At 42.4% G+C, this 14,166-nt stretch overlaps 1 protein-coding gene across 36 annotated transcripts in view; it reads right to left on the bottom strand.

Moving 5' to 3' along the window:
- Positions 1 to 3,059: 3,059 nt before the first annotated feature.
- ERC2 (ELKS/RAB6-interacting/CAST family member 2) overlaps positions 3,060 to 14,166 on the bottom strand; it is a 906,155-nt gene continuing 895,048 nt past the window's right edge. For all 36 annotated transcript variants that reach the window (XR_011994371.1, XR_011994367.1, XR_011994370.1 and 33 more), the window contains one exon: positions 3,060 to 6,017. Coding sequence is in view for 12 of the 36 variants with exons in the window: in XM_072720726.1 (XP_072576827.1) it covers positions 5,793 to 6,017 (225 nt within the window). In the remaining 24 variants the exon portion in view is untranslated. The remainder of the gene's footprint in view (positions 6,018 to 14,166) is intronic.

Raw genomic sequence — 14,166 nt, 5'->3', positions numbered from 1 at the left:
TTGGTTCAATTGGTGACAAGTGTACTGTTCTAATATAATATGTTAATGATAGAAGAAGCTGTATGTTTGTGGGAAGGAAGTTTATCCTGGAACGTGCTGTACTATCTGCTCAAGTTTTCTGTAAATCTAAGACTGTTCTAAAAAAAAAATAAAGTCTATGAAAAATAAAGTTTATTTAAAAATTCACCAGATTTCTGTTGCAGTAGGAGGGTTTCCTAAAATTCAGAGTTTAAAAGGGTCCTTGAGATGATTACAGTGGAACACCCACACAGTCTTAAGTAACCCTGAGCTGCACGGTTAAACATGCCTTCGTTGAAAATTTTTCTATCCTTCTGATTCAGGAACAGAGAGAAACTCTTGGATGAGCCCCGGAAACACTTCAACCATTGTCCGTCTCCCTTTTTAACAAAGGAAAAGCCTCAAGCTCAGAACTTTGTTTTCATTATTTGCACCGTTCTATTTGGTGATGCCTATGAATAGAAAATGATCCTGCTCTCTCCTTTATGATAGTGGCATTTTTCTTCTTATACTTATTTAAATAGAAAAGGGAGCCCATTTAATTTTTTTAAAACTACTGTATGAGACTACGTATTGTCTTCAGCTATAGTACAGCAAAGGGTCAGGAAAGTGGTATTTAAATGACTAAAGTTGGGAACCAATGTACTAGGTCTATAGCCTTTAGCACAGTGTTCAAGGCGCTCTCCCACTAGGGACACGTGTCTGCTGTCTTGTCACCAGATGCTCCACCCACCCCGCAAACCCAAAATCACCTGGGTCAGAGGTGCTGATGCCCAGACATTGGGAGCTTGGAAGAAAAAGGCCCTTGGATAGCAGATTTAAATCCAATGTGCTGTTGGGGCTCTCTTTTCACATGTGGCTTGAGTTCCTCTAGTGTCCATGGCCTTATTGCATGGCCGTTTGTCCTCTCATAGTATTGGTCAACTGTGGCATTCTGGAGGCAGCCAATTCCTTCAGGTCCCAAACTCGCAACACAGAAGCACTGCTGGGTGGGTGAGACTGGGATCTGCATCCCAGCTACCTCCAGAGGGCCTGATGCAACCCTAGGACAGAGGGGCTTGCTGAGTACTGGGTTCAAGGCCTAGATCCACCACATACAATCAGTGGGATCCTGGGTGATCTATGTAAGCTCCCTGGGCATCCCCTTCCTTGTCTGAGGATAATGATAGTTCCTGCCTCAAGAGATTCCTGCAAGGATAAGTTCATGTAAGCCTGGCACTGAGCACCACGCCAGCACCCGACACATGCTCTATAAATGTGCGCTCGTCATCTCTGCTGGTCTAGAATTTCCCTCGCTGTAAAGTGTGGATCATGACAGTATCTACCTCATAGGACTGTTGTCTGGACAAACAAGTTCTTGCATGTTAGTCCTAGGACCACAGCCTGGTTCCTAGCAAATCCTCAATAACATCCAGCCATTTTTAATCTGTGTTCATTTATTAGTAGTACAATTCTTACTGTGGATTAGCACCTCTAATAATTAGAAAAGCTCTTCAATTTTTTTGTGGAGCAGTTTACAGATCCAGGCAGCAATCAAGGTCGATTTTTAAGGTCAAAACCTCAGGTTTACCCAAATTACGTCTCCATGCTTCAGTGGGATCACTGTACGGACTGGCCTGTGGATGAGTTCAGCAGTGCATGGGCTGGTACCTTTCTTACCAAAAGGAGTGGTTTGTGAGTAAAGAAGCAGAGGCTCCATCTGGCCAGCTGGGTTTACATAATGAGGCTTGAACGCTAGCTGGCTGCTTCAGGAAGTTCTATGAAGTAAGAAATTCTTGTCCAACAAAAGTTCTTTTTCTACAAAAAGGCAACATAATGGAAAGGGCACCACTGCAGACTGCCTCAAAATGTTCTGGACTGTGGGAGAATTTCCCATACAGTGGCTGTGAGTCCATAAAGAAAATGGTATGTCCCCTGTGTCAGGGGCCAACTGGGGGGGGGGGGGGGGTAGATTTTGCTCCATCCTCCCCTCCCCAGAGAATCGTCAGGGAGCTATATTTCTGTTTACAAGCCCTGAGGACAGTCTTGGATTGCAATGAACTTACCATACACACTTGAATCGATCCCGTCTAACTGGGCCTCAGTTTCTCCATCTGTAAAATGAGAATATTGAACACATGGCATCTAACATACTTCCTAGCTTTGATAATCAATTACTCTATGATTTCAATAATGGTAAGATTTGGTAGTTCATTTTTTGGAATAGAATTCAAGCCTTTAAAGAAATCAGGAGCTGGCTTCCCACCATGATCCACAGTTGGGCTGTGAAGGCTGGTGAACCCTTGCATGGATGATTTTGTGTGTTTTTCTGGATGATTTTTTGTGTGTAACCAAGTGTATCCAGGGCTAGCTATTATTCCTGCCTGCCCAGCTTTCTTGTCCCTCTCTTCTAGAATAAAGCCCATTTTTCCCCCTTTGGAAACTGCCCCGCCCACATCAGTGAGGCTGTCAATCACATGGCTTCACCTCACGCCCCCCCAACTCCTTTGAATAAGGTAATTAGATGCATGATCCAACAAGGGCCAGTAAGAGTCCCTTCAGGGGCTGACACGGATGCTCCGAGGGAGAGGGTCCCCACTCTTAGATCCCAGAGTGCTCGAAGCTGTTCCAAGTCATATTTGCCACCAAGCAGAAACAACCCAGCAGGGACTGATGTCAACCCCATGGGAAGTGCAGAGGAGACAGGGGAAAAGAGAAAGGGGGGGGGGGAAGGAAGAGAGAAAAGGTGGGAAAGAGAAAGAGAGAGAGATAGAAGAGAGAGAGAAGCAGGGGGAGATAAAGAGAGAGAGAGAGAGATGAAAGGAGGGGAAAGCGGGAAGGGAGATAGATCCCTCCAATGACTTCATTTCTTCATATGAACCTCTGACTCCAGCTACGTGTAAAGGGACATGCCTTGGCCTTTCCAGGAAAGCCAGAGTACGTCTTCCCTCTGCCATTTGTTTTTCTTCAAGACCTTAGGTTCCTCGAATGAAGACCCAGGACCCAGAAAAGATTAGAAACCACCACAGTTGGAGCATTTATTAGAGATGGAATGAACTCACTTCAGAAAGAAACAAAGTTTATTTGATGAATATAAATAAGGCGATCAGCACGAAGTACTTCTCATACACATGATAACAAATTTATGAACTGTACATACCTTGTATGTTGTACTTCTACTAGACACGAGGTTACAATGACTGGCTAATACATGCCCACTGGTAGTTTCTGAGGGTTCCTTAGTTTTATTTATTGTTTTCATATCGAAGTCCATAATCACATGGTCAATATTCACAACCCACATGCCACTCACTTGAAGAGAAATTACAAGAAGCACTATCAAACAAGGGTCTCTGGGAATTAGATACACTGACCCCTGGCAGCATTCAAACGCCACTCTACACAAAAACATCTCAGATAGAGCTTATGTCAACACATTTGAGGTCTCATCATAAACACTGTTTAAAAAGTAAATTGAAACCCACTTTCAAATGAAAGTTGACACGCTGTTAACGTGCATACTGGATACACAAAAATCATTAAATACAAAATCGAGACTGTACATCAAAATCAAATGGGGTATAAAATACAAGCCTGCTTGTGCACAAAGCAAGAAGACCAACTTCTCCTAAATGTTAGCCTCAACTTTTTTTTTCAACTTCGTTATGATTAGAGGGGCACCTGCTGACGTTTGCACGAAGGAAATATCTCCCCAACATCACAGTGTTTGTTGTAAACCCAGAGACTATTTTTGTAAAAAGGGAATTTTTTTTGGTAACCCCCAAACATCAGAGAATATTACATGAAATGGGAAAAGATGCTATGTTAGACAGAATTTAATTTTTAAGGGACTAAATAGTATGCCCCCATAACGGTAAGATCGATAATACTTTAAACCAACGAGAGTGGGGCAAAATATGCTCCCCCAAACGATAGCTGTGACAAAATTGGCACATACTTAGAAATAGCTAACTATACATGGTTGGTTGCTTTTTCTGTTTTGAGGACCCTATTTTCCCTAGTGGAATTCCTACTCCTACTTCAAGTATTCAGTTGCAGAGTTCAGGTCAGGATCTGGCCGTAGGAGGCAGTGAGGACTGCCTATTTGAGGACACTCAAATTGTTCATGGGGACACGTTTGCGTGGCCTGGGTTTTCAGTGCGACATTATGTCAGAATGTGCTATATACGCTTGCAAAGAACTCTGCTCTTTTCTCCAACCGACATTCTAAATCCCTTTGCTAAAGGACAAACTGTTTAAACATGGATGTATTTGGATTGTTTATGCAACACGAAAGCTTTACATAGTTCGCTATACTTACTGACGACAAGAACAAAGCCAGAAGCAAGAAACCTGCTTGATTATATTACTCCTAACGCACCAAGGATGAACAGTGCAACTCAGACACAGTTTCATCTTCCCCGACAAATAAGGTGTCTGTCTCTTAAATATCTCTATGGCTCACGGGAGAGGTCCAGAGTTAATTGCACCAACGTTTTGAAAAGTAATAATAACAACTAAATTCAATGCAAGACTTCAGGAACATCTGTGTAGAATCCTTTCCACAGCAGCAAAGAAAGACAACTGTATTTATTAAGGCCACTCATGCTTAACTTCACGGTTTATCCTTTTAAGAATGCAGATTTTCATCCCCCACTTGCATACCTGTGGAAGGGTTTCTTCCATTGACGAGAAAGTGGATCAATGCGAGAGTTGCACATGTTTGCCAGACTGGTCATGAGTTTTATGAAGTTAGAACAACTTTAATTATTTTTGAATCTTCAGAGAAAGCAGTAGGAGTTAAATTCTCCTTAGTACCATGTCTCTATATGTAAAAGACCTCCAAATTTGGTCTCTTTCCCTGGCATGTGCTTTAAATAATGACTCTGTACCCACACACATGTTGTGTAGAGCTATATACAGATACACAGCTTTTGTGATTATTCCTCATTCATCAATGTTTTCATGTGTGATGCTGAAATGCTTTGGAATCCGTGTTGGAGACATTTTTTAAAAAAATGAGAAATGACCCTTCATTTACAGAAGATCTAAGCTTACACTGTTTGCACAGCATTTGGATCTTGAAATGTGAATGAGTCCCAGCTTCTTCATGGAGACCTGTGAGTATGGGACTGGTAAGAGTCTGAGGCTCGGGCACATCTCAGCCATGGGGATGAGTGGAACAGATGGAATAGAAATATGCAGGTGCCTCAGGCTTTTGCCACTCTCCGGTACAAAAACAGGGTAGATAGAATCATGAATGATCGATTTAGATGTGCCATGCTTTGTCAGAGACACACACCATGTTCTCATAAGGCGATTTCTTGGCAAGTATTAGTGGTTTAAAAAATTGATTTCATTTCCAACCTGGCCCAGAGGTAACTACTGGTTACACCATCAAAATATGGTTCTTCAAACAGCGGATTAAAGAAATAGAGGAGGGTAAAGGCTCGCCATTTTTGGTGTTTTGGTTTCTTCATCAAACACTCCATGCATCTTGGTATACAAACACCGCCAACACCACTCACTCACAGAATTTACACTTTTTTGATAATCTAGTGCATTAGGAATAACCACTTAGACTGAACCAGCAGAAAAACTGGAGATGAAGCTAGTTGTCCAACAGAAGCTGAAGCCACAGGTAAAATCCCATGGAGTTCGAATTTATCCAATGATGTTTAAGTAACATAAATAAAAGTTATCAAATAATGACACTCAGAAGAGATGATCACATTTTAAACACCCAAATCCTGACAAAAAATGGAGGATCTGTCATCTTCCTCCTCCTCTTCCTCTCATTCTTCCTGTCCAACACATCTGAATCCATGAGAAATGACATGAGATGATAAAGGAAATATCAAGTCGAACAGAACTGTGCACCATAATGAAAATGAAAGCTCCTCTTCCAGTTCTGATGCGCGTTCCAGGTGGTGATGGCCAGTGACGTAAGCCACGCTGCAATAGATTATCAGAATATTGCTGCAGAGCTGCATTTCCCCTTTAGTTAGCTCTTCTGATAGCTGCAACAAGAAAGCACATAATTTAGCAGAGAAAGCAACTGCCATTGATAGAGGAGAGAATCCTGGCGGGCATTTCCATACCCTGACCCCTGCGCTGACCCTCCACTCCGCGCTTTGGTTGGGGTTGGTTGGGATGAGGAGGGCATCAACGGGGAGGAAGCATAGAGGAAGGACAGAGTGAACATTAAGTTAAATTACGTCCTGTAAACACATCTGAGAAGAGGCCTCTTTCAAAATATGTCACATACAGGTATAGATATCTCTTGATAGGCAACAAGAAAGTGAACGGAAATATACCAAAATGTTCCTTCCAGTGATTACTTCTATGTGATCAGATTATATGTTCATTTTTTTCTCCCCACACTTTTCTATAATGAGAGTGGTTCTTAAACTGTTTTTAATTTGACTTTATAGAGACTGGAGAGTTAAAGATGGTCAGGACACCAGAAAACTTAACATTTGCTTACAAATCAGCTGAGACCAATGGTTTTAAAAGAATACTGGACCTAGCAAGTCCACTGCTAGGTATGGACTCAGAAGAATGGAAAACAGGGACAAAGATACTGGTACACAAATGTTCACTGCAGTGTTGTTCACAAAAACCAACAGGTGGAAACAACTGCCAAGTGTCTCTCAGCAAATGAATGGATAAACATACATACATACATGCAGTGGAATATTACTCAGCTCTACAAAGAAATGAAGTTCTGATTCATGCCACAATATGAATGACATTTGAAGACATCATGGCAGTGAAATAAGTGAAAGAGGCCAGACACAAAAGGACAAATACTGAATGATTCCACTTACATGAAATATCTCAGACAAATTCATATATGCAGAAAATAGATTAGAGGTTTGCCAGGGGCTGGAGAAGAGGGAGGAGCAGGGAATTATTGCTTAGTGGGTACATTTAAGTGATCGTTTGGGATAGTGAGAAAGTTCTAGAAATGGGCAGTAGGGGTTGTACAACCTTGTGTATGTACTAAATACCACTAAATTACGCTTACGTTGTTTGCTTAAATTGGTTAAAATGGAGCATTTTTAAGGTATGTTTTGCCACAGTGCGGACATGTTTTTAAAAAGGACATTGATATCTCCTTAAATAGAGAGGAACAAAACAAAGTTGGCCTTCATCCCCGCATGCAACAGCGTATGTGTGTGTGCTTGACCCTAAATATAAATGTAACAGCCATTCATCCCCATGTTTCATGCCCTGGGGAACAGATATGCAGAAGCACCCCACGTTTTCTCACTGCCCCCGTAGGAGGCCTTCATGTGGAATACAAATGTAGCTGGGAAGAATCAGTAAAATGGGTGGGAAGAGAGGACCAGCCCACGTGACCCTTCAAACAATGACTTTCTTCCCTGCTGATGCTCATTATCATTCACATATGGCCTTTGAATACTTCGGGAGTTTCCGGGCACATGGCAATAGTGCAGCTATCTGGGGAATATGGCAGGGAGGGGAAAGATCAAACACACACACACACACACACACACACACACTCACACATGTGTGAGCCACTTTTTATATATAGCCTGAGCTGCTTGATTTGGTGGTTGACGCTCAGAATTACTCAAGCCACAGTGACTAATGAGCGCACCAAAGATCCCAGTGTCCGCACAGGTAGGCAGTTAGTCCCAGCCATGGTTAAACAGTACACATGAAATATGTGGCTTGGATGAACTCTGCTAATTCATACTCTGAGGAGTTTGGTGTAACCCTTCTGGTTAAGAAACTTGAATCGGGGCAAAAAAATGACTTTTGCAGAGCCAGAAAGCTAGGGAGTTCCTAGAGCAGATCATATTACTCATTCTGGCACATAAAATCTCTGCAAACTTTGTATGAAAATTGTAAGTCAGAGCACGCTTTCTGCTTCATGAGCTGTGCATAGCTCTAATTCTTTTGTGCATTAAGCATTTCTTAATCATCCTTTTAAAGGGCTGACCAATATATTAAAAGGCCACATGATTAAAAGGTAAAGAGAAACCCAAAGTAGTACTAAAATGCACTGGTCATATTTTACAGATGGGGAAACGAGTGAAAAATAATTACAGTGAATGCCTCATGTCCTTGATGTTTTTCCAAGATAAAGTAGCAAAGAACAATCATTTATTCAGTTGAGAGAAAGATCTCCAGCTGGGTAACAGGTCACTAGGCACAACACAGTGCCTCGCAAAGGCCATGCGCTGCTTTGGGGCGAGGCTTATGCCGTGGACAAGAGGACACTCAGAAAGAGTTGCCACTCCTTCGACCAGACAATCCATTCACTGGGAGGCCCACATGGCTTTGGGAGCAAGACTCAGATGACATTTCAAGCAGTCAGAAATGCAGATGATCCCTTACTGGGGGGCGAATAAACCTATGCTAGAAAGAAAGAAAAAAGGAATCCTGGCTTCCAGCAATGAGGCAATCCAGACAGCCACCCACTGTGGGATAATCTCTGGCCAGTCCTGCCTCACCTGGAGGGTCACAGCAGGCCCACTCTGTCCTCAAGTGGTGACTCAGGGTGCTCATAGGTGCCCCCAACAGTGCTATTTCCATAAGGATGTTCTCCTCCATTTCGTGTTCCCTGGGTACACCTGCATTCACAATGCCATTCCCCTCAGGATGGAGGAAGGGCTCTGGCCACGCTGGCCTCTCCAGCCCCACACGTCAGGCTCCTCCCCTGCTGGACTTGCTCCTGCAACTCAAGCTTTCTTTTCTCCTCACCTCACAACACTGTCTTTCTGCCTGACCTGCATTTACACCAACCCTCCCGGTGCCTGATGCCTGCTTACTCTCTGGTCTCAGTTTACATATCCCTTCCTCCCTGGGAGTCTGGCCTGACCCCCTTAAGTGTGGGGCGGAGCACAGGGAATACTTCACTGTCCCCTTCAGGAGATTTGTCTGGACTCGAACTATCCAGTAATGTAGCCACCGTCCACATATGGCTACTCAGCATTCAAAATATGTTGGCCCAAATTGAGATGTGCTTTAAGTGTAAAATACACACCAGATTTCAAAGATTTAGTAAGGACTCATTTTTTTATATTGAGTTTGAATGAATATAAATTGAGATGTTGAATTTTAGATTTAGTATGAATTTATTCATTTAATTTTTCTTTTCCTCTGCATTTGTTTAATTTTTAAGTTTTTCTTGAAATTCCAGTTAACATACAGTGTAATACTGGCTAGTATAAATTTCATTTCGTTTTTAAAATATTTATTTCATGTTAAAACAATATTTTGGATATACTGGACCAATAAATAGAGTACTACCATTAATTCCACCTATTTCTTGGGATCCCTGGGTGGCTCAGCGGTTTAGTGCCTGCTTCGGCCCAGGGCTTCATCCTGAAGTCCCGGGATCAAGTGCCGCATCAGGCTCCCTGCATGCAGCCTGCTTCTCTCTCTGCCTGTGTCTCTGCCTCTCTCTGTGTATCTCTCATGAATAAATAAAATCCTTAAAAAGAATTTAAGCTTTTTCTTATTACTATATTTAACATGGCTACTAGAAAACTGAAAACTACTGGTGTGGCATGCATTATATTTCTATCTGCATAACACTGGTCTAGGCTATAATATCTCAGAGGGCAGGGGCCAGGCCAGTCTTGCTCACTTAGCATCCTCTGTGCCTTGAGCCACTCATGCATTCCACAGGTGTTAGAGGGCATCTAGAATCGGCAGAATCCCACCTCCCACCAAGATTTCCTGCTCTGACCCCTGAGATCAATACTGTGAACAACTCACACCATAATTATGCTACCTTACAGATGCAATGAACGTCACTAATCAGTTGATTTTAAGTTAATCAAGAGGGACCTAATCTAATCACAGGAGCTCTGAATAGCACAGACCTTTCTTTTGCTAGTAGTGGGAGAGAAAGGGAAACTTGAAATAGACTGGGGTTTGCGGTGCTGAGATGGAGGGGAATCATGGGACAAGGACCTGAGAGTGTCCTGCACAATCCAAATGCAGCCCCCAGCTGACAACCAGCAAGAAAACAGGGCCCTCAGTCTTACAACCACAAGGAACTGAACCTGCCAAAAACTCAAATAAGCTTGGAGGGGGATGCTTCCCCAGAGCCCCCAGGTTAAAGTCCAGCTTGGTCAACACCTTGACTTTGGCCTCATGAGACCCTAAGAGGAGAACCCAGTAGTGCATGACTTGGCTTCTGACCTATAGGAACTGTGAGCTGATAAATGAGTGCTGTCTTAGTCACTGTTTGTGTTAATTTGCTATGCATTGATAGAAAACCAATACAGCTCCCTTCTGTCTCAGGCAATGTGCTTGGTGCCAGAGGTATGATAATTAAAAAGATGAAATCTGCACCCTCATGAAGCCTCTATTTTTAGGATAAGATAAACAACAGATACACAAAAAGAGATGAGAATGAGGATTTTAAAAAATTTGTGGCTTAAATGAAATGAACAGGGATCTGTGACCAGCATGCTTAAGATTTATTCACTATATGACGTGACAATTAGGACGTATTTTTTTAACACAGAAAGATGTCCACAATTTTCCAGTGAAAAAAGCAGATAATAATTCTATATCGATCTATAGCTCGATCTTCTATTTGTAGCAACACACTCATTTACAGCAAACACTTGGAAATGTATATACCAGAATATTGTTAATTATCTTTGAATGGTGTTTTAAAATTTTCTTTAGGATCTTTGTTTTGCTGTACTTCTAAGGTTTTTTTAATCCGAAGAATGTGTAACTAGTATCATAGTGGAATAGAAGTCTATTTGCATTGTGAAAAATCTTGACTCCATTCTAGGGAAGGGAACCAACCTGGCAGTTGGTGTGCAGGCGTGGGGGTGGGGGTGCCTGTGGAGGTGGGGCAGGCGGCCTGAGCACAGCAGTAAGATTCTGTCCCAGGACAAGCGCCCCCAGGAGAGCAGGCTATAAACGTGTGGTGTCTCACAAATATTCCTTCAGACTGTTTTTCTTTGGAATAAAGACACCTGCCCGATTATGACTTTCTTCTCCTGCCCTTTCAGTAGTGATTTGCAGAAACTGACTGGGAGAAAGGGGTCTTTGGTAAACACGGAGGGGTTAAAGGGGAAACTGTTTAATAACAGTAGTAAAACGCAGGCTATTTTTGACATCTGGGTTAATGTCCATTACGCTCCATGTGCTTTCCAAATGTGTGCTGTGGCCCCAGGTACAAAAACAGACACCCATTCACGCTGGCTTTGGATGCCTCTGACATTGCACATGGTGCCCACATAATAGCAAGCCCTTGATAGGCTAATTAACAACTGCCTAAAGAGAAGAGCAGCTCATTCTGGGGGGGCAGCAGGCATTCTGCTGCAAAACTCCACTTAGTGATTCTGCTCACAGGAAAACCCAGTAGAGTCGTTTCTGCTCAAAAAAAAAAAAAAAATTCTATAACTACATCTGTGTTATTACTTAACATCTTTTAAAACAGGGCGGAATGGGTTTCCCGTTTTTCTCATGAAGATTTATTTATTATTGTTGTGATCAAAGTGGCAACAAATTATGTTAAATCATTTAATTTTCTTGATAGGAGCAACCACCTTGAAGCCATAATTCAAAAATATGAGTGGAGAGCAACATTTTACCTTGCGAGTGGCCTCCTACAGCTCCACAGGGCAATAAAATGTAACACTTGAGAGCCCGAAGGGCTGGGGGTGGGGAGTGGGGAGTGGGGGGTGGGGGGTAGGGGGTGGGGTGGCCCAGCAAGCACTCAGCTTGGAATTGCAAACTGCTGTTGGGGATGGTAGAGCTTTCTGCCAAGGGCAACTGAGACACTCTGGATTTGGATTTCCATTTCAGTTTCTGTGCTCTGAGTGCAAGTCACCCACGGTGTTTTAAATAGAGGAAATCAGATGGACAGCAGCATATACTACTAGGTCTCCTCGGATTTATTTCTGTAGGTAGTATTATAGTCAGATTATTCATAGCTAATGTTTGGCGCACGCCCATCCGGCCTGGTGCTCTCTGATTTTGCTCCAATTATCTCAAACAAGCTTGAGAGCACCATAGTACTATCGGGTTGACAGCCCCTGACATAGGTGAGGAAACTGAGGCTTCCGGGGACTGAATGAACGCTTTACGTCAAATTTCCACCTTCCTGGGGTCTGATATAAACCCACGTCTTTTCACTTCTAGAGCCCATTCTCTTTACTCTGATGCCACAATTTTCTCAACCTTGATCCTTTGTTTTCCACCTTCCCAGGCTTTGTAATATCTTCATAACACCTGTCACATTTAATTGATAATTTTCTTTAAAAATCTTTTTTAAGGGGATCCCTGGGTGGCGCAGCGGTTTGGCGCCTGCCTTTGGCCCAGGGCGCGATCCTGAAGACCCGGGATCGAATCCCACATCGGGCTCCCGGTGCATGGAGCCTGCTTCTCCCTCTGCCTGTGTCTCTGCCTCTCTCTCTCTCTCTGTGACTATCATAAATAAATAAAAATTAAAAAAAAAAAATCTTTTTTAAAACTTAAGTTTTCCTTTTTAAGAAAGATTTATTTTTATGTAGGTGCCTGTTTGCATCATTCTAAAAAATAGGACTTATACTCGGAAAAAAAAAAATTTATTTTTTATACTGTAACAGAGCCAGTATTTGTCTAGCATACATTATAATAATTACATAGCTATTAAAATAAAAATGTCCAGGAAACACCTAAAGCTATCTTCTTGTGGACACGTGGGGCCCTGACTGCCCCTGACCCCACCTTGGAGACCATTCTCACTGCCCAGCAGCGGCCTCCCACAGGTGGCACCTGGTGTGGTCATCAGGCCCACACATTCTCATACTTGGGCCCCTAGGATTCTCAGCACTGCCTCAGTTGACATTTTAGGCCAGGCTAGTACCATGGGCCAGCTTTTCTCTTCTCTGCTCAAGGGCAGTCAGCAGGAGGACTAAAAGTCAGAAATCTGCCACTTGGGACACCTGGGTGCCTCAGTGGCTGAGCATCTGCCTTTGGCTCAGGTCCTGATCCTGGGGTCCTGGGATCGAGTCCCACATCTGGCTCCCTGCAGGGAGCCTGCTTCTCCTTCTGCCTATGTCTCTGCCTCTCTCTCTGTGTCTCTCATGAATAAATAAATAATTAAATCTTAAAAAAAAAAAGAAATCTGCCACTCAACATCAGCATTAGATAATCTGTGTAATTTTAAAAACATCGGTTGAGTACAGATGTGCTCTTAGTTACAAGTTTCTTTTTTTTTTTTTTACAAGTTTCTTTAAGCTAATACTTTCTTCAGCTTGAGACATAAGCCAAAGGCCTTTGTTACTTTACTCCAAGATTTCTTGATTTGATATCAAGGACACCTGGGGCTGAGTCACTCTTTCTTGTGGGGATGCTCGTTGTGATGAGATGCTTAGCAGCATCCTTGGCCTCTATCCAGTGGGCATCACCCACTCTCCCAGTCATGACAATCAAAAACGGCTCCCAGTATTGCCAAAATACCTTCTGGGGGGCAAAACACCTCCTCCCCCAGGATGAGAACCACTGGTCTAATCCCTTGTTTTTGTATTTAATTGGTTGACTGCGTTGTTTTAAATATAATTAATTTTCGGTAAGGCATGTCTTGCCTTCATGCGTCCACCAACCTATACAAGACACGAGAAATTTCGCAGAAATAAACACCTATTTGAAGCTGCCATCGTACTATTTCAGACATGGCTGCACAGATTTAAAAGTCCTGTGGAAATAGGTACAACCTAAGTAATAAAAATAATGAAAATGTACAACTTATCTGACATAAAGTAGAAATGCCACAATCCTGAGATAGCGAGACACCTAAGTCACTTGCTGAGCTAAGTGAAAAGGTAAAATCTAGTTGAAATTTATAGCATTCCTTCAGTGTCCCTCTAGGAGTTTGGCATCTTGCCAGGGTTCCTTGTTAAAAATTTGTTAAACGTGTTTGGCATTAATGCAAACACAAAGTGGTCATTTGTTACAAATTCTATTGGAATGCATTCATTTAAGGCAATGAAGTAGTTACTAGAAAAGAAAAAAAAATGTTCATTAAGTACATTTTAAAAATACAATGATGTATGCAGTGTGTAACTGTGGCGCCCTGGTGGCTATATAAATCGCTGACAGAATAACCACACATTGTGTTTAGTTTGAAATTGGAATCTTTTAAACATAAGTGATAGAACAAAAACTGGTTTTGTTTGT

Source organism: Vulpes vulpes, chromosome 9 (assembly GCF_048418805.1).
Source record: "Vulpes vulpes isolate BD-2025 chromosome 9, VulVul3, whole genome shotgun sequence".
NCBI classification, from domain to species: Eukaryota; Metazoa; Chordata; class Mammalia; order Carnivora; family Canidae; genus Vulpes; species Vulpes vulpes.
This window is presented reverse-complemented; position numbering and strand designations above follow the sequence as displayed.